The 19,675-nt window shown below is 44.9% G+C and overlaps 1 protein-coding gene across 1 annotated transcript in view; it reads right to left on the bottom strand.

Annotated features, from left to right (window-relative positions):
* Positions 1–19,675, bottom strand: part of LOC137803923 (A disintegrin and metalloproteinase with thrombospondin motifs 20) — a 76,225-nt gene that overhangs the window by 30,916 nt on the left and 25,634 nt on the right. The window contains exons 10-20 of the mRNA XM_068602776.1: positions 19,364–19,505; positions 18,571–18,675; positions 9,352–9,497; positions 8,869–9,050; positions 7,901–8,037; positions 7,553–7,670; positions 4,364–4,459; positions 2,092–2,258; positions 1,756–1,885; positions 810–936; positions 473–683 (exon numbers count right to left, since the gene is read on the bottom strand). Coding sequence (XP_068458877.1) covers positions 473–683; positions 810–936; positions 1,756–1,885; positions 2,092–2,258; positions 4,364–4,459; positions 7,553–7,670; positions 7,901–8,037; positions 8,869–9,050; positions 9,352–9,497; positions 18,571–18,675; positions 19,364–19,505 — 1,561 coding nt within the window. The remainder of the gene's footprint in view (positions 1–472; positions 684–809; positions 937–1,755; positions 1,886–2,091; positions 2,259–4,363; positions 4,460–7,552; positions 7,671–7,900; positions 8,038–8,868; positions 9,051–9,351; positions 9,498–18,570; positions 18,676–19,363; positions 19,506–19,675) is intronic.

Below are 19,675 nucleotides of genomic sequence, written 5' to 3'. Positions count from 1 at the left end.
TATGATTCCTATGATACAACCCCTAAAATATCTGCGATGGAAATGTGTTATTACAAATGATTTACCAACCTCAAATATGTGTGTTTGATTCGCTGATACTCAAGACATTGTAAATTCATCTGTCAGCTTATCAGCAGCGAGCAGCCTACGCAAGCCGAAGCAGTAATCAGCCTCACAAAGCTAAAAAGTCGAAAGTAGTTAAAGTTGATTAATATGTCCTGTCAATCAGGACTGCAACTCTGCCATTATGTTTCTATAATTACAGATTTGTTTTCAGCCGTCACTCCTCAGTAAACCGCCTCCTCGGCAGCGGTCTGACAGCATGTTTTTGTTAAGCATCTAGTTTTCTCTGTGGCTTAATTAATAAATAAGCCTCTAATTGGACCAGGGTCTCACTTTGGTTTCCCTTTAAATTCACAATCAGTCTGTTTGGCGAGCATATCCAATACAATTCCTCCTCCGCTGACTGTACCTGGGACCAGGCGCTGTACTGCCAGCTCTTCAGCAGACAGTCGCCATGGCACGGCTCCCTGGTCTGAGGTTTGGCGGCGTCTCCACAGGTGCTGGCCTCCATCCTGTCACTCTGTCTCTTCACCATGCTGTACTTCATGCACTGAACGTCCAGACTGCGGTAGCCCGCGCCACACTTAGCAGAACATTCGCTCTTTCCAGCGACGTGCCACCTGTGTGAAGAGGAAACGTGGAGAAAAAAAAAATGTTTGGCTGCATGTGCTCCGTTGGAATTTGTTTTATGGGTGCACGTGTGTGTGTTTTTTTTTTTTTTTTTTTTTTTTTGCATTAACGCGTACCTGACTTCACACTCAGCATTGCAAGGCTCAGCAACAGCAACGGGACGAGGTAAATGTTCACAGCGTTGGTCCGATACCTCGAGGAGATCACTCTTACGCACACATACCACCTTTCGTCTTCGCTCACCTGCGCACGCACACACACACACACACGCACACACACGCACACAGATGTGGGGGGAAAGCAGGGTTCAAATCAGAAAACATCTGGCAGACAGCTCGATGGCTTCATATCACATTTCTTCACCTTTAACAAGGTCTGACCAGCTTTCTGACATCCAGTCCTTCATCATGCAGCCTGAAGGGCCCATGTCAGATTTACACCCCACAAATACATCTCTTTACTGGTTCCCACTGTGCCCTCTGACCCACTGGGAGCCTGACTAGATTGCGTCTAAAAGAGAAATTTGAGGGGCTTAGTCGGGTTAAGGGCCAGGCGAAGGGGAAGGTGTCGGGCGATGAGATTGGCCAGGGTCACATGGGGGTTGCCGGGAAGGGGATTCATGGAAGGAAAGGATAAATGAGTGCATTTGTTTTTATCCAGAGGTGAGTTTAAGTGATGCAAGAGAACTCCTAATCCTAATGTGACACTTGTATTCATGTCCATGTAATACGGTTTTGTGTAATAAGAGCTCAAAGCTCACATTATGGTTCATATAAATCTCACACTTGTCACGGGTTTCTGGTGGTGAAGTTCGATCGTTTATGTCACGAGTAGCTGTAAAATTGCTTGTCAGTGAGAGCACAGAGCTCTACATAACCTGTACCGCTTTATTTGTGAAATAACTCTGGGCCTGAAATCACATTGAATACATACTCATGTTGGTATCAGAACTGCACAACATCCTCCAGATAGTTTGTGCAATTATAAAGCTTTTTAAGATCCACCGAAGCCAAAGAGAGCAATCATATGTGTGTGAATCTGGAAGCCAAGCTGAGGTCTTACCCTGACAGATGCGGTTGCACTCGAGCCAGGAGCCTGAGGGATCCCACACAAACTGCTCCCTGTGTTCCTCGATGGGTATGTTGAAGGAGTACCGGACATCTGGGTTGTGGAGGTTTCCCACACACAAGACCTGTGGAAAGAATGGTGGGAAAGGCAAGGTCAAAAGACTTAACAGCGCTGTCCTTATTTTGTCTATGTCCACACAGAGATATCGCCCTCGCTCAGTATTTTGGTGGGTTGGAAGACAGTGAACTGTCACAGGGAGAGATGTAGAGATCAAGACGAAAAGGAGGGAAAACACACAGGGTAACAGCGTAAGGATGTATCATGAAATACCTGCAGAATGAGCTCGTCCTCGATGCGGTCAGTGCAGTTTATGCGCTCGACTTTTGTGTCCGAGCCGCTGTAGTCGATGACGGTTCCCTTGAAGGTGATTTCCCTTTTGAACATGGCCACCACAAAGTTCCCATTCAGGAGCGAGTTGGACTGGCTGTCAGATAATGCTGGAATAAGAAATGGACACAAACCATAAACAACGCAGCACTCCGAATGTGAGAGAACTCCGCACAAGTACAGGAATGTTTGGTTCCCGCAGATTTGGGAATGTTTATGAGACGCGGCCCTTATTATTTCAGACTATAAGTTAAGTAAACTGTCCTTGAGCGGCCAAACTATTGTTCTGCAGAGACGGTGTAGAATGGGAGCTACGCTGAAACACTGGTGGCACCAAATAACAGTTATTTGGAGTTAGACTGCGTGACTCTTCGTAATGACTGACATTAAAAGGCAAACAAAGGATCTCCACTGGGTGCAAATACAAACAAGTACATGAACATACACACGCAAATAACACACAGGAACACTTGGATGAACGCTCAAAGTTGGCAAACGAGCAAATAAAGCCAAAATGAACACTGACCACTCTCTCTCTCTCTGTATTTCTCTCTCTAACAAGCAGCTTCTTGCGTTCTGAAAGCGCATGCTGAAACAATATATGTGAGTAAGCCACTTTGTTTACGTTAAAGTCTGCACATTGATGGATGCCAGTTATCTTCAGCCCGAAGATGACTGTGGGTTTTTGTAAATGATCTATAGACTGTAGTTGTCATCACTGATGTTTTGCAGAAATGGAACAAGAAAACAATGCTTTAAAGAAAATGTTCAGACAGAGAGTTACAAAGCACCAAATTAACTTAAATATACATGCACATATTCAAGTTTTCTCAAGCCTGGTGGGGACCGAGGAGTCACTTATTCTGAAGCCTATTTTCAAGAAAAATGTACTACTTATTACTTGAACTGTGGAGAGAAAAGTAGTTAATGTGACATGGGGGCAGACTACCAGATACAGTTCTGAATACCTGTGTGTTTTGATACATATGGGTCAACATTAAGAAAAGAAACCAGCGAGGAGGACGGAGTGGGATTACAAAGGTCTTGAGCCACTGTGCACTGCCAGAAAAACTGAAAAAAATTGTCTTTCATTTGGTTATTTGATTATAACATCTCTTACAACTTGTTCTATGGCTCGAGAGACCACAGCAAATGCTAGACAAACCTTGATACTTTCCCTGAGAAAGGGTCAATATTATATTATAGGCAAATCCAACAGGTGGACATTGAGCTGCTTATTAAAGGTCACCTTCTCAAGAAAATGTCTCCATACTGTACGAGTCGTTGCAAAACCAGGCGTTGCAAATCCCGACCACGTGTAATACAGGCACCGCTCGCGCAATGTGTGGTTGTGGCACTCAGCAGCTGCGGGAGTCAAGCTTCTCACAGCGGCATGGCAACGAGGCCCGGCCAGATGTGTTTTCTGACAATTTGACTTAAAACATCTTGAACCTGACTTGAACCATCTGAAAATGGGCGCCCGCCCTGACAACATAGGCAAAACTCATTTTCTCACTTTTTCCCCCCCTCTTTCTGTCTGTCTGTCTGTCTGTCTGTCTGTCTGTCTTTCTCTCTCTCTCTATCTCGCTCTCTCTCTCTTTCTCTAACGTGCAAGCCCGCGCGCACACGCGCACACACACACACACACACACACACACACACACACACACACACACACACACACACGCTCTCTCTGAGCCCGGTGGGTCCATCTAACCCTATACCCCTATATCCACTTTCATGCGGCTAGGCTCCACATGCCTCTAATTAGCACCTATTGCTGCCTCATTTATCTTTCTCAGGGGCTGACACTCCATTTGCTTTCCCAACCAAACCTCTTTGCCATGACCAGATGGACCAACGCCCCTCCCAGTTTCCACCATATAAACTCGGTGCACGTGACAGTTTTCCTTTCCTTTATGAAAACAGTTTGACAACACTTTTGGCCCACGTTTCCTTACCCTCCTTCACTAAAAGGCTGCCTTTACAGCTCTGGGTCACCAAGCCTGGGTGGTTTATGGTCATGTTAGGGGATAATGGCATTGACCTATGAGATGAGAGCTGAAGCGGGTGTAATGTATACATCTTATTAGGTTGGACTGCTTCCACTTTGGATTGATTCTCCCAAGAAAACCTGCAATTCGATACAGTGTTGCTTAAAACCACACCGTTACGCTGACACACACACGCACACGGCGCACACGGGCACACTCACCGAGGTAGTTGTCGTCTTCTGACTTTCCAGAGTAGCTGACCTGTTTGATATCAATATTGGTGGCTCCAGCTGGGATGCGCACCACTGTGTTGTAACCTGAAGAAGAAAAAGTAGAAAAAGAGAGCGCAGAAAGTTACAAGAAATCGTATGAAGTCTCAAAATGGAACCAAGTAGCCACAATAACAGCAGTGAGCGGTCCCATCTTGGTTTTCATAATCGCTTCACTATGCTACATCAAATCCCAGTCAGGGAAGTCCGGTTTCAACCACTGGGGATTTAAATATCACACTTGGAAAAATACAACAAAAAAGGGTCTAGTCCTCTCAAATATCCTGCAGGAGGCCTTGTTTTAGTCTGAGAGGCCCGACCGTGAAATGATATGTAATTATTCCTTGGACCTACCTTTGGCCTGTAATTACTACACCGGGCGTGTTGTCCCATGATAAACTAACATACAAAATGAGTGAGCACGAGGGAGAGCGAGCGTGTGGTTTTTTTCTTTTTTTACAGTTTAGACATCATTTAATATTTAATGAATTCAGCTTCTTTTACTTTGAAATTGTTTTGATTTTGCTGGGGGAAAAAACCCCATGAATGTGCAAGTAAAGTTTTGAAATATAAAGTACAATTTTGCTACTGACAAGAAATTCTCACATCAAGTATCAAAAGATGTCTCGCAGTACCAGTTCTCTTGTCAGCGTAGTTGCTACAGATGCTGCACATTCTAATAATCTCAAGATAAAAAACAAATGTAACCTTGTTCGTAGGATGAGACACAACTCAAAGACGGTTACTTTTTAACTGCTATTTATTCAGATGCATGAGAACAAATTCTTTTATGAATTACAGGGGCAGAAAATGTCGTCCATAATGCAGTGTACTGCTGATGAGCAGCTGTTTGGATGCAACCACAACGTTGTACTTCTGGCCCGTAGGTAAAAATAATATAATCCATTAAAAGATTAGATTTCCACGGGTGTATTAATGGATGTTACATACAGTTGGAGACTATCAATATTCACTTGGTTCTTTCACTATGATATTTCAGCTTGAGAACTTGGCCTTCCAACTATTTACTTTAAAAAAAAAACAACTGAATGGCATGAGAGGAAAGGTGTGTGTTGGTGTGACATGATGGTTAGCCTGACACCTTGAGCCACTCGGGGGCAGCACTTGGTTTACATATCTACCTCTCATCAGCCATGTAAATCTTCTCACACACAAATACACACACACACACACACACACACACACCCGCACGCAGACAGACACTGGTATAGTCATCACAAGCCATGTAAAGTTAAACCATGACTGAAAGACTGTACAGAAAGTTACTGCGTCTACTACTATGCTCCAATATTCCTTCACAATGAACCATTTTCACCACAACCCAAAACATCTCTACACAACTTACTGTTACTGTTTTGTGTGTCATGTCAAATTCCCTCCCTAAACACTGGGGACAGGATAAGCTCGTTAAAAATACAAGGGAGTATGAACTTCAGAAAACCGCAAACGAGGCCCCCCCTTCGAGGAAACATGCTATCCACAAGCCATCTGAGGTCTCCGAGATCCCCCAGCTTAATACATGACCACACACACACACACACACACACACACACACACACACACACACAAGCCTCTGCCACCACAGGGTGCACCAGGGATGAACAGTAAACACAGCACCCTGGGGAAAAGAAACTGAAGTTAGGGAACGCTGGGGTTTACCTCAAACATGCTTCCCTCTTTCTTCCATGAGCTATAAAGAAGATGATGCATTAATAGCCTGCAGGGCAGAATTAGAAGGCGTCACAAGCTCACCCTGATGCAAGATGTCAGACAGAACGGAGTGGGTTGATGACAAACATCTGCTTGCTTTGCATTGGCTGTGATTAGATTAGCATGTTTTCCACTCTGAAACATTTAACATACACGTTAGTTTTTTTTGGTTTCCATTAAAAAGCTCTCATTGCTTTAGCATGGAGTGAAGAAAACTGAAAATATAGACGCTAAGCCCGTAGCAATCCACTTGTACGTCTCAGGTCCGGCTTTAAGTCTTCATTATTTGAAACCTGACAATCTGTAAAGATGGAAAGAGACCGAGCAAGCAGGTTTGTATGTGCTAAAATACTAGGGGAGAAAAGACTACAGAAATCCCATGAAGACGTGTGAACATACGGAATATATCAATATGCTGTGTCAATTTAATGGTCAACAATATTTTTAAAAGTTATATTTCTTTTGAAGGACTGTTATCTGTTCATTTTTTTTACAATATGTATCAATTGTTGCATGTTTATTGTTTTTATTCTATTTGTATTGTCCTATTGTTTTATTCTATGTTTATTGTTATGCACCATTTTCAAATTCCTCGTATGTGCAATTAATCAATTCAGAAACTTGCAATTTACTTAATGAAGATGTGAATTAACTTTGACTATACCCTCCTCCCATCCTCTCCCCCAACAAAAGGGTGAAAGACAGGCCTACAGGCCTAGACCCAGGAGCAGAGGGATATGCTGCCTGGGCTGCACTCTCGCTCGTGCTCTCTTTCTTCAGGTCAAGCCACATTGCCAGGGCTGAGCTCAGTGCTGGGTTCGGTTCAATACAATCCCTAAACCCCGTACCCCCCCCAACAGCTCACCGAGCGCACACAGAAAGCAGATGGATAGAGATGCTCAAAAACTCAGTGCCAAACAAATGCGTATGAGTAAACATGATGGAAGCCACACCCAGGGCTTTTATGTTAATTCTTCTGCTGTTTTGCTGCCCAGACCCGAAAAAAAAAAGAGAAAAGATTGGATGCAATCAGCAGTTGGCCCATGCTGAGGCACCGCATTATGCAGAACAGTTCAAAGGGGAGTTTGTGTTCGCTATCTGAAGGCCTGAGAGAGTGATAGCGCTGTGTTAATCAATTTTCAAAAGCACTGTGGAAGATTGCTGTTTCGCATTTTTTTCCAGATCTGGCTGAAGCATGTACTGTAGCTGAAAATCCATCCTAATATCTTTAAACATAACCAGACATGACATCAGCGCCCAATATGCGTTGCAGCCACATGGAACTGAAGTCTTTCTCAGCTCTCTTGCTGCTGACATACAGTATGTTTAATAGCGACACCTTTTTTTTTTCTTTTTTAAAATAGTCAGCTATAAGTGTATCGCACATGTAATCTGAGCGGTGCGACTTACCATACTGAGCATCGTTGAAGGTCCCCGACTGGGTTTTACACGAGGAGTTGTCCCCGCCGCACACGCCGCACTTGTCATTCCTGGCCTTCGAGTTGAGAACGTGGTCGCAGCCTGCTTGCTGAAGAAGCACGGACGGGGAGAAGATTTGTGATTTTACGTAGACCGCGCTTAAAATGATTTGTTTGATCGTGAACCCAAGCGTCGTCCTTTCCATTTATTACAAAATGTGATTCGTGTGTAAGTATGACTGGGCTAACATATTATGAGAGCCTGAAAAATGAAGCTGAAATGACTTTGATGGATGTTGAACCTTGTGTGTGTGTGTGTGCGCGCATAGGTTCACTATACCCTGCAGAGGCCTTGAACACAGATGTCGTAAGTATCTGGCCCACATGGCGTGCCGTCGGTGACGCGGTCCTTCAGCTGATAGTACGCCATGGTCCCAGCGACCCGGCAGAAGAGCTTACAGCGATCCTTCATCAGTACTGCGTGGAGAAAGAAAACAAACTATGGAGCACGTTTGACTACGGCTAATGAGATTCACAAAATAAAAATCCTGAACAATAACAAGAGGGGAAAAGCCTCACGATGACTTGCACGTGCTGATGAAACGCAACACATTTTTTGACCCTATACCTATTTACACTTTTGTGAAGTCCAGAAGACACTTGCTCGAATTGCCAAATTTGTATCCATTGTTTGGAAGAATCACTTTGTATCTGACAGCAAAAATGGCTCTGGGGCTTGGCCTGTTTGCTTGTGTAGCATCAATTACAAAAAAATGAGTCACTTGCTGTAAATTAGACAGGGTGATCTCTGCCAGATGGTAATCTCGTGGAGCCGAGCGGGCCATCTCGGAGAAGAATGAGATTTGGCTGGAGGAAGGAAAACTTCCAGGAGGTTCATGTGGAAGCTGCGTGTTGCTTTAATGTTGCTGTTTGTATCAACTAAAGACTCCACCCTTGCAGCTCTTAACGTGGGTTTGCGAGGTACGCCAAAGAAAGTCCACACCTACAGATATACTCGAACTTGCACGTCCTCCCATTCCATCTTCTCCCCATTTGCATCAGAACTGAATTAAATTCAAAAGCAGCAGATGCGTAGATATCACGATCTTGCTTGCATCGGCCTTCACATCCCTCCCACACGCGATGTGGTGTGCAGCGTTTTAGTTAAATGCACCAAACATACTGTATCACTAGCTTCTAACTACAGTGTACAAGTTGGATGTATATAGTATCCGTCTTTGATGTCGCAGCTCAGGTTACCGCAAAGCGTCCAAATTGCACGCTTCGGGATTACATTGGCGTACTCACTGCCACTGTACTTGGGGACCCAGCGGACGGTGGGAGGTAGACCGTTGATGTTGAAGTGCTTGCCGTCGAACTGAGAGCACTGCTCTTCGCGGAAATCTTTCTGTCCTCGCGGACACGGCTCCGTGTTGCAGGAGCGGAACTTCATCCTGCGACCGACGCAGAACTTCCCGCCGTTTCGGGGCCTAGAGTGAGACGAGACAGAACGCGAGAGCGCGGCACTTATTTTCAACTCAAAGAAGGTGTTTGTTCTTGTTTGACTGCTCCTTATCACTTCAAACCCACACTGCTTACGCTTAAGTTCACATTTAGGAAACTTGGTGAAATGAATCTGACATGCAGGTTTTAAACTCACTTTAGCTTGTTTACAACTCTTATTCAGACATGACTGCTGTTTTTGTTTTTTACTGCTTCTCTTACTGGTTTGAGCACACATCAACAGGCTGTTATGGGTTTGATTGTCATCACTGCCGGATCCTTTCTTACTCTGGTTTGTTGCAGTCTCTGCCATTGCTCCGGGTTCCTCCACCACAGGACCTGGAGCAAACACTGTAGGGCCCCCAGGGACCCCACTCCCCGTGGACTGGCTGCAGGTCCAACTCCTTGTTGACACACATCCCGTGTTTGCAGTACTGCATTTGAACAGAAACACACACACACACACACAAAAATGATTGAAACTGCCAAAAGACTTGAAGACAAACACAAAGTGCAGGATTAATGCAGGCACAGCTGGGAGTGGTGTTCATCTGTTCTTTCTGTATCCGCTGTTTAGATCTCCAGCTATATTTTTGAAAGAAATCCTAATTCAGCTATTGTTTACCCTCGAGGAAGACGTCCAACTCCTCCAGCTGTCCAAAGACAAATGGGAGAGGGAAGGAACGGCAGGGATACAGACAGAAAGAGAGAGTGGAAGGCAGTGAAAGAAAGGAAGTGTCAATGAGAGAAACCACAAACTGAAATGCACAGTATGTGGGAGAACACTTCCTTCATGTCAACCAAATCTAGCATTTATTTTTGGGGTGTTCTTTTCTTCTAAAAAGAAATCACATGATGTTATTATTTGCACACTATTATCCACATGGGCTCTCTGTTGCTCATGAAGGGGAACTAAGCCTGAAGTCAGTGGAATTGAACTTGTGTCAACACAAAACATCCAGGACACGTATCAAAATGAAAACCAATTGCTGTGCTTGGGTTGTAAATGCAGAATGACATAATATCTTTCACACAGTATAGCAGACCCACTTTGACATAGAAAATCAGGCGCCCGGTATCAAACAGTGTGAACCCACTAACCAACTTTTGCCAAGAAGTGCTAACACTGCTTTCATAAGCAAAGCACGGCAGGCCCATTTCCCTTTGTGTGTAACCAAATCCCCTTCTCAGTGGCTAAGATATCCGAGGGTCCTGTTCACTGAAAGAATGCAGGACAAGACGCCGTCTGTCTGGGTACGTAGCCAGCCGTCCGGGCACACAAGGCACGGGGAGCAGTGGCACCATGATAAGGAAACTCTAGAGTTGTGATAACAAGAAGAACAAAGTTCATTACTGGCTTGAAATCAGGAACTGCCTTCTGCTGCTCGGCTGTCTATCTCCTCAGATGCAAAGCTTTTAAACCTAGAACCCGGGGAGGAGGATGTTCTCCGCGGACACCTCATTTTCCCAGAGTTTGGTCTGCGAGGTTCATGCACAAGTTGTTAGTTCAATTGCCACTTCTTTCCAGATGGGAAATGTAACTACTATCATTTCCACTGGCCATAGGCCCGCTCCACTTCAAGATATTCATTCCCCTTCTCCAGATAAATAAAGACTCTTGAGACCTGAGAACAGAACCGTGGCTTCTCATCATTGCGATAATAAACCAGGGAGGATATTAATCAAAGTCATCTCCTGGACGATTTTTGATTCTGGCCAGTTTCCGCTTCAGCATACGTACATTCACAACTTGCAGCCACTATCTTAGGTGAACACCTGCAAAAGCACAAAGTCATTACACATTTACACATTTGCGGCTCTAATGAATGGACTGTAAAGTCTGCGCACAACGACGGACAGGTGTTAACAGCTGTAGGGTCTGGATAAACAAGCCACAAACAGTTACATAATGCAGACCAGGTTTGAGTTTCTTCTCTCATTCCACTGTAAATGCAAAATGAGGCCGCTGATCATTTTGTTGGAGCGCAAACAATGGATTTAGAAAGAAAACTCAAATACAAGAGACTATAAGGAATGCGATAAACGCCACAAAAAGATGTGCTGGATTGGTTTGAGCAACCTCCTCCAGACCAAAGAGCTAAACCATCACAGTTCATGGAATAGTCAAAGAAATACTTTGAATTCATTTATCCTGCAGTTTTCCTTTGACTTAACACAGATTGTCTCTCCCGTTATAGCTGGCGCTTCCCCTTCCCTCTTCCTTAGCTTAGGGCAGTGCTTCTCAAACTTTGGAGCCCCACTTTGGAGGAAGCAAAATGTTCGGGCCCCACCGCCCCAACAACATGGGAACAAAATGGTTTAACGTTTTGAGACTCCTCCATTCGTGCTTTTTTAGTTAATAGATTAAAGAAAATTGAAATCTCAAGTAAACCAGATTGCTCCATGTGACAAAAACTAATAACATGTGCAATCACTTTTGTTAAAACAATGCAAATAAAAGGTAGATATGTGCGAAAAAACAACAACTAATATTTGGCAAAAAGGTTACCAAGGAAGCCGGTTGGATCCCTGTTTTCATAGTTTCATGTTGAAGTGTCCTTGAGCAACACACTGAAGCCCCAGTGCTTCACAGCAGCACACAGCTCCTTAATTACTAAGGATAGGGCAAATGCAGCGAATAATTCCCGCACTGTGGGATTAATAAAGTATTCTTAAAACAAAAAACAAAACAAAAAAATGTTGTTGTTTTTTTAAGAATCTGCATCTCCCCCTGCGCCCCACCTGTAATACCTCCGCGCCCCACTAGAGGGTGGCGCCCCACAGTTTGAGAACCACTGGCTTAAGGACTGTCAACCGAGACCTGAGCAGCCCTTATATATATATATAAATATATATATATATACCTGTACCTCAGACACCCATCCCCCTCATCCTGCGAGGGCCACGCAGGGACCACCACAGTGCAACCAGGCGGCAGAACCCGAGGAACTGTCAAACACAAGGCGGACTGTCTGTCAGAGAGGACCAAAGCCTGTGTAAGCCTCTGAGGCATTCCACTCCCCCCGCTGGCACCCTGTGTTTACAACCGTTTTGTTTGGCTTGAAAAGGTGATGTGGGTGAAAAGAAGAAAGAAGGAAAAAGGGGAGTGGAAGGGGAAAAAAAAAACATCTGTGTGAGATGATGTATGTGTGTGTGTGTGTGTGTGTGTGTGAATGTGAGCATGCGCATGACTGTGTGTCTGTGTGTGTGTGTGTGTGTGTACCTGTGAATGTGCATTAAGTGTGAGAGTGATTGCTTAGAGTCTGGAGGCATCTGGGGGCCACGCTCAATTCCAATTAGCCTCTCTTTCCAAAGTGCATAAACACACCCTTGGAAAACGTTGAGGTGGAAGGCAAAGCTCAAACAAGCATTAAGGGCAGCGGCAGACTCTCTCCTGGAAAGATTGTCAAAATTTGCCCTCAATTGGGAATGTGGTGAGACATTTGAAGGTCTTGTGAGAGAAACCTGTCCAGCTGTGACGAGCACGTGTTTCAAATTAGGAATTTCACAAAGACACACGCTGACTCACCAGCTCATACCGAGACACGTGCGTATCTGCAAACACATACAGTACATAAGGCGCGCGCATTTGTTTTTTCTCACATACTGTTTATAGATCAAGAAATAACGCACCCAGAGGAACTCACGCTGTGCTTTTGCCACTTGGCTCTGAAAACACACACCGACACACGAACTAAAGTTTCACCACCTCAGCCAACGAGAGTCGTCACCAGCGAACTAACCCCAACAGTGGGAATCTCAGGACAGCAGCATCTGCTCTGAGCTCCTCAGCTGCCTGGTTTGGAGGTTAGTGCCCTGTAATTGCCAGGAAACTGTTGCAGGGAGCACCTCATTTCTGAGCACAAGCCATACATCACTGCAGGAATGAGAAGGCAGAGGACTGATTTAAAAAGCCCCCCGCTCTTTCATTTTAACACGGCCGTTTCCAAAAAGGCTTCACCTTTCATGTTGCGTCTTTCTCATGGTCTCTGGTTTCGGAGTTCACTTTGGCCTTGGCCTGTTGGGAGGTGGAGGAGGGTGGGGGGGGGGGTTGTGTCTGTGTCTCTGATGGGTCCACTCCACAATGCTTAATTAAGACAGACAAGAAACCTGAAACGTCTGAGGACCACCGCCGTCGAATTCCAATAAGCCATGACGCTTTATCACAAATTGAATAACTTGACCTGCCGGTAAGAGGCTACAGAGAGCCATGAAGCTATTCGGTGGTAAATAATTATTTGTGTTGCTTATAATAAGTCAAATGTCATCTCCTATTATAGACTGGATCTACACACAGACACATTTTCCAGCCAAGGCATGCATGGTTTCCCTGTTAGTTCCAGTTTTTCCTTTGTGCTGAAAGGGTGCGAAGACAGGAGGAAGAGACATGACATGAGGGAGGGGAAGGTGAGCTAGAGAGAGTGAGAGAGACGACATGATGCAACCGTGACCCCGGCCAACCTCTCTTCTCTTGTTTCCTATCCTCTTTCCCTCCCCTTATGCCATTCACCTGCATTATCAACAGCTCTGAACAACTGCTGAGACTACTTACCTCTTGTAACCTGCTAGAACTTGCCTTTATCAATATACATGTTATATTAACATTAACAGCATTACCTGTTTTAATAAATGTGTATCATCCAGCTATGTTGCTCTATGGAGATTTTTAGCCTTTTTTTAGCTCATTGTTGTGTTTTTAAACTTATATAATTGTTTTGACCACTTGGCCAAAATAACCAGTAAACACAACATTGATATATGGATCATATAAAGTATATCGCAATATGATAAAAGGCAATTGTTTGCTAACATTTCAGGTATAAGGACTTCATAGGGAACATATGTCAGATGTTGTGTGTGTTTTGAATTGTGTAATTATTTACTCCTGCCAATATGTATTGAATACGTCACCTTGCATGCAATAGTTCGATTTCAATTATACATTTGAAACACATTTTGACACCACACCATAATTGTGCAAATACATCTTTCTCCCTCAACACGGCCAGCAAAGAAAGCTTCACTCACTGGCTACTGGACCCAGTAATTCCACGTGAATGCCAAAACAACAATCCTCTTGTTCGTCCAAATCCACAGAAATATCCGTGATGATGGCAAATCAAAGTGGCAACATCCTGCAAATATCCAGAGATTAGCAGAGAGCGACACTGATTCCAGTCTCACAATCCCAAACTCGGCAGCACACACACACAGACACACACACACACTTGCACACAAACACCCCGTCTCCGCATCATACGACAAGTCTGTCAGGCTGCCAGGGAGTTCCAGCCAACACTCACCGCCTCCGCCAACAAACTCCATTCTGCCCTGGCTTCACTTTTCAAGACCTCACAATCTCACTCTAATTGGCTGAAACCAGAGCAGGTCGTCATTCTTTTCAGAGGAATGCTCTGGAAATCAAAAACAACATCCCATTTGTTCACTTACACTAACCACTCAATTAAGCCCCCTATTAAGAGAATCTGGGAAGCTTTTTTTTTTTTTTTTTTGACGCGTAAAGAAAAGCTCAGCGAGCAGTCGGCGAGTTGAATGAAATCTAAAACATTACGTTTGTCATTTTTCAACGTATTCACTAAAAAGTTGGCAAGGGAGCTTTTCAGTCTAGGTCTCATTCAAAGTGACAATAAAATGGTCACACGTGAGGACAATAAGGACTCTGGCAACAAAACACCACAGTGTATTCAAGCTCCGCCGCCGCTTTTTTTCCCCTCTGCCACCCACTGAGCAGCGATGTGGCGAGAGGCAGCGCAGGGAAATGGTGGTGATGTCGATATCGGGGCTAAGCGGACCCCGGCTTTGGCTTGACGGGCATTTATTGACCATGCTGGCTCGCCCCTAATCTACACACACACACACACACACACACCCTGACACAACTGTGCGTGTGCCTACACTTACATAAAATGTCTGACCTAAATTAAACATTCAAAAATCATTCTGCAAGAAAATAAATGCAACAAACACACACACACACACACACAAAAGTAGTACATGCATGCATGCACACACAATCAAAACACAAAGACACACACAGACGCAGGATCCTTTTGAAGAGTGAGAGGGACCGAAAAGGAAGGGTGGGCGGGCGAGGGGGGGGCGGGGGGTACGAGAGAAAGAGCAGGAGAAGAGAGGATGGAGGGGAAGGGAGGGTGGTGGCGGTATTTATAGACAACAAGTGATGGGACGCCCTCGTTAGTGCACGGCCCACTGAGCCAGATGACAGACGCGCCGCCAAAGGTCATGTGACCGCATTACTCACTCCGGCGCCCTGTGAGAGGGCCCGTTGAGCAACGGAGAGGGAGCGGGGAAGAGAGAGAGAGAGAGGGAAAGAAGTGGAGAAGCAGAGAGAGTCAGAAGAGAAGGGAACAGAGGGGGAGAAAACTACCCATGAACCCTGCAGTGCCCGTTGCCCTATTTCAGCTAAGCTGTATACAAACAAACTTTTTTTCACTCCTCATTCAGAGGACGTGCCTCTTCTCCCACTTTTTGGGCACTGACCTCAATTACCCGATGCGGTCACAACGTTGTTTCGTAACCCAACTGAACAGAAACTCTCGGCAGACAACGCTGTCACAACAGGTGACGACAGCTCGCCGTTGAGAAAACGGACTCTTTTTTTTTGGTCATTTCAGAGGTGACGTTTCCCCCGCGTAAGCGCTCGAATGACATGGCGGCCTTCGGTCTAATGATAGGCTTCCAAAGAGATCTTTAAAGAAGAGCTGTGGTTACTAAGACAATACCTGCTGCTCGGTTTCCCCCCATAGAGGCCATACATAGTTGTAATCCTCCAGATCTGGCACCCCCCCTCCCCCCTACATACATTCCCCCTCAGGGTTCTGCAGACACCTCAGAGCCAGGAGCTCGACCCAAGACCCTGTAAAGCCTCAGACCTGGACCTCATGACTTCTTTGAAGAAGGAATGAGCAAAGGAGTCAGCAGAAGAGGCGCGATCGTGGCAGTGCATCGAAGTTGTCTAGGAAAAGAGAAGAAGAGACGAAGAAACGCAAGAATGCCAGAGAGGCACCGAGAGATACAAAGAAAGAACAATGAATGCAACAGTGACGCAAGAGAGTGAGGAAGAATTATATGGGTTTGTAGATTATCAGACGTTTGAGGCACATGAACATACTCGCACACACACACACACACACACACACACACACACACACACACACACACACACACACACACACACAAACACAGCAGACCACAATACCACATAAAAGAGCCCTTGTGTGGGCAGCTGAGTGTCGGTGCAGGGTCTCAATCTCTTTCAACTCACGCTACTTCAAACAGCCCCCTGCATGACGAGGAAACTGGGCCCTCAGCACGACAAACAAAGGTGGGGCCTCCGCTCAGACACACAAAGAGATAAAGGAAAACTGTTTGTGCATTTGGTCATATACAAAATGTCCCAAAAAATAATTGAAATACACAAATAACACTACTAAGGATCTCATATTATGTTTTTTGTGGTGTTCTGGCTTTAGGGACATCCATGTCTGTGTGTTGGTTGCTCCACATATCTGGTTCAGATCTCAACAACTACAATTAGATGAACTAAAAGGAAAGTCTGTACAGACAGTCGCAGTCCCCAGAGGATTATTCCTCATGGCTTTGAGGATCCCTCCTCCGATCCCCTTGACTTTTCAATTGGATTTGGGGATCAACAGACGTTTAGATGGCAACAGATAACACGCATCTAAATGGAGTTAAAAAGTAACAAGCAAGTGTTGTTGCAGCCTTTACATGACTATATTTCAGTGTTAAGCAGGTCCGTATAACAAGTAGTTATATGTAACTTAATAATACTTAGACCTTTTTTGAATGTCCGGGTCTCTTTGAACCTTCAAACAACCTAATCAATGTTTACAGGGCTCCAAAAAAGACGAGACATCTATTTCAATCCAGCTAAGTCAGCTCAAATTGGGTTAAGGGTTTGCCGCTTATAAAAGCAAAGCACTCGGTGTGAGTAAACCATCCGCATGTCTGCTCGAGTGTTTCTCCCACATACGGGCTGAGAGCAGTGTGGGAGCTGCGATCCCAGGGCCATTACAGTTTAGCCTGGTTGTTGTAGTTGGATTAAGATGTTAGCTATCCCCCGTTAACCTCTTCCCTTCGCTAGACGTGGCTGATCCAGGACCTAACATGGTGAGGAGGGAGATGGAGCCAGATGAAAGGATATAAGCGATATAAGACTTGCATCGGCCCACATTGCAAAAGACTCCTGGGGGGGGGGGGGCAGAAGGTTAAGGAGAGTAGAGAACCCTCCTTTCTTTTTCTCCTTCTCAAATGCATGTTCTGAATGCTAAACCAAATTCACATCCCCCTGTACGACCTCCTCACTCTCCTCCTCCTCCTCCTCTTCCTCCTGCACTGCAGAATCACTGATGTGAGGTCTTTTGTGAGAGCCCTGGCTGGCCTCAGCCAGGGCTCTGTTACGGCCTGACCACTGACCCACTCACCCGCCTTTTTAAGAGGTTTTAGGGTCATGGGTTCACAACAAGGTGACTCAACTGTGAACGGCGGGTGGCATCCTCTTTCAAAGGGCCCACGTCTTCACCTTTCCCTCTCAAGGCTCTCTCTCTCTCTCTCTCTCTTTCCTTTCCTTCCCTTTTTTTTCTCTCTCTCTTTCTCTTTCCGCCCCCCCCCCCCTCCCCTGCAGTCCTTCTTTCCGTGTATCCTCAGTGACTGACCCGCCGTCTCAGCTCTAATTAGCATAGCATCCCAGAGCGAGGAGAACATGAAGGCTAATGGGGGTTGGGGCCCCGTAACAACACAGAGGGTAAAGCTTCGAGTTTCTAACTAGGGCCATCACCTGACTACATTTACATGGGTTTCTGCAACCTGAATGCAGGCAGGAAAGTAATGCATGATAAATTATTCCTTTTTCTTGCTCGAGGAAGTGAACTAGAGGGTGAAGGCATCAGAATTCCAAGCAGCCCTGCACGGGAGGCTTGACTTGTGTCTGCGATCCATTTAGTCTTAACTGGAGTGAGGCGGAGGGACACAGACAGATGCAATACATTTAGTGTTGAAATATGGGGATCCCAAGCATAAATTAAAAAACTGATCCATATGATGTGTTTGAAGCAAAAACAAAAATCTGGTTTCACGGTAGCTGCAAACAATTCATCATGTGTTTTCTTATTTTGACTTAACTTCAAAAACTAGATGGGTGGGCTTTACTGCTTCAGAATCATTAAGTGTGTCAATCAAATGGCAGACTACCCCACAACAATGGGAATTCTTGCGGGATGCAATTCATCATCCAGCATGAAGACATGGAGGATTTAGGTGTGAGTTAAGGAGACGTTGGAGTTCAGCAGAGGCGCAGCCGTGCAGCTGTACTGAGACCTACGCCGATACCGACAAAACCGACAGGCCTGGAACATCGAATGCGGCGCCACAAGTGTCATAAAATGTGTTAATATAGGAAATCTGTTTCTCAAGCAACGCGGATCCACATGTGGACCGACTTACCATTCCATTTCCACAATCAGTCCCATCAGCCAGTGGCATGTGCTGTGTGCGGCATCCTTTATGGTCCCCCTCCGCGCTGGTACACCAGAGCCTCTTGCATTGTTTCTGTGGGGGAAAAAATGTGCACAATCAATTAGTACTATACTATTTATTTATTTAGAAACTTCATATACTTTGCATTAAATCTTAAATGTCTTATATGTAACTTGATTGCGGCTGCCACCACCACATTTTTCCCTTGGGAATGAATAAAGTGTATATCCTATCCTAATCATTTTGCCTGAATAGTGAAAAAAAAAGAAGAAAAAAAAAGTCTAATAATGTAAGAACACAAACTTTGATTGACAAAAGCAGAATTAAATATGGTTGTTGGTTTCTTCCGTTTAAGTAGCCATGAAGTGACATTTTCTTTTGTGCTTTATTGCCTTCCAGACGTGTGCCAGATGCATTTTAAATGGCCCAGTAGCGGGTTTTATTTCGTGGCTGTGCAATCAACAATAGGCAGAGTTAATCTGCCTCTTTGACCGTGAGAAAATGCATGCCATACATTCTGCGTGGCAGATTTAATTAGTCCACTGAATATTACAATTAAGAGTGATACAAACTAAATGCGATTAAATGACTACAGTTTCCTATCTGTTGGCCTTCATGGACAACTCCTCTGATCACAAGTCTGAGGGTTCTCTTGTATCTCGGAGTCGACGACAACCGTCTTAGATCTACTTCCACCTGAAGTCTTAATTCTTCACTTTTTTAGTGTGGTTTCGCTTGCTTTGATAGCAAGCCAACTTACCATGTAAGGGCAAATTTGGGAACCGGGTCCAAACATCAGTTCACACTGTCTGTTGGCATTGTAGATTTGACCAGGGAGGAGGCTGGGCAGCTCGTACGTCCTGCCCACGGGCTCATCAAGGAGGCATTCCCCATAGCCAGTGCTAAAAGACAAAAGAATGCGTTTAAAGTAGATTTTTTTAAAAAAAGAAAAAAACTGAATCATACAAGTGTGTGCACAGACAGACAATTGCACACATTTACACACACACACACACACACACACACACACACACACACACACACACACACACACACACAGAGCGGGAACATT

Source organism: Clinocottus analis, unplaced genomic scaffold (assembly GCF_023055335.1).
Source record: "Clinocottus analis isolate CAN_PGR_092001 unplaced genomic scaffold, fCliAna1.0.p SCAF_6, whole genome shotgun sequence".
Lineage (NCBI taxonomy): Eukaryota > Metazoa > Chordata > Actinopteri > Perciformes > Cottidae > Clinocottus > Clinocottus analis.
This window is presented reverse-complemented; position numbering and strand designations above follow the sequence as displayed.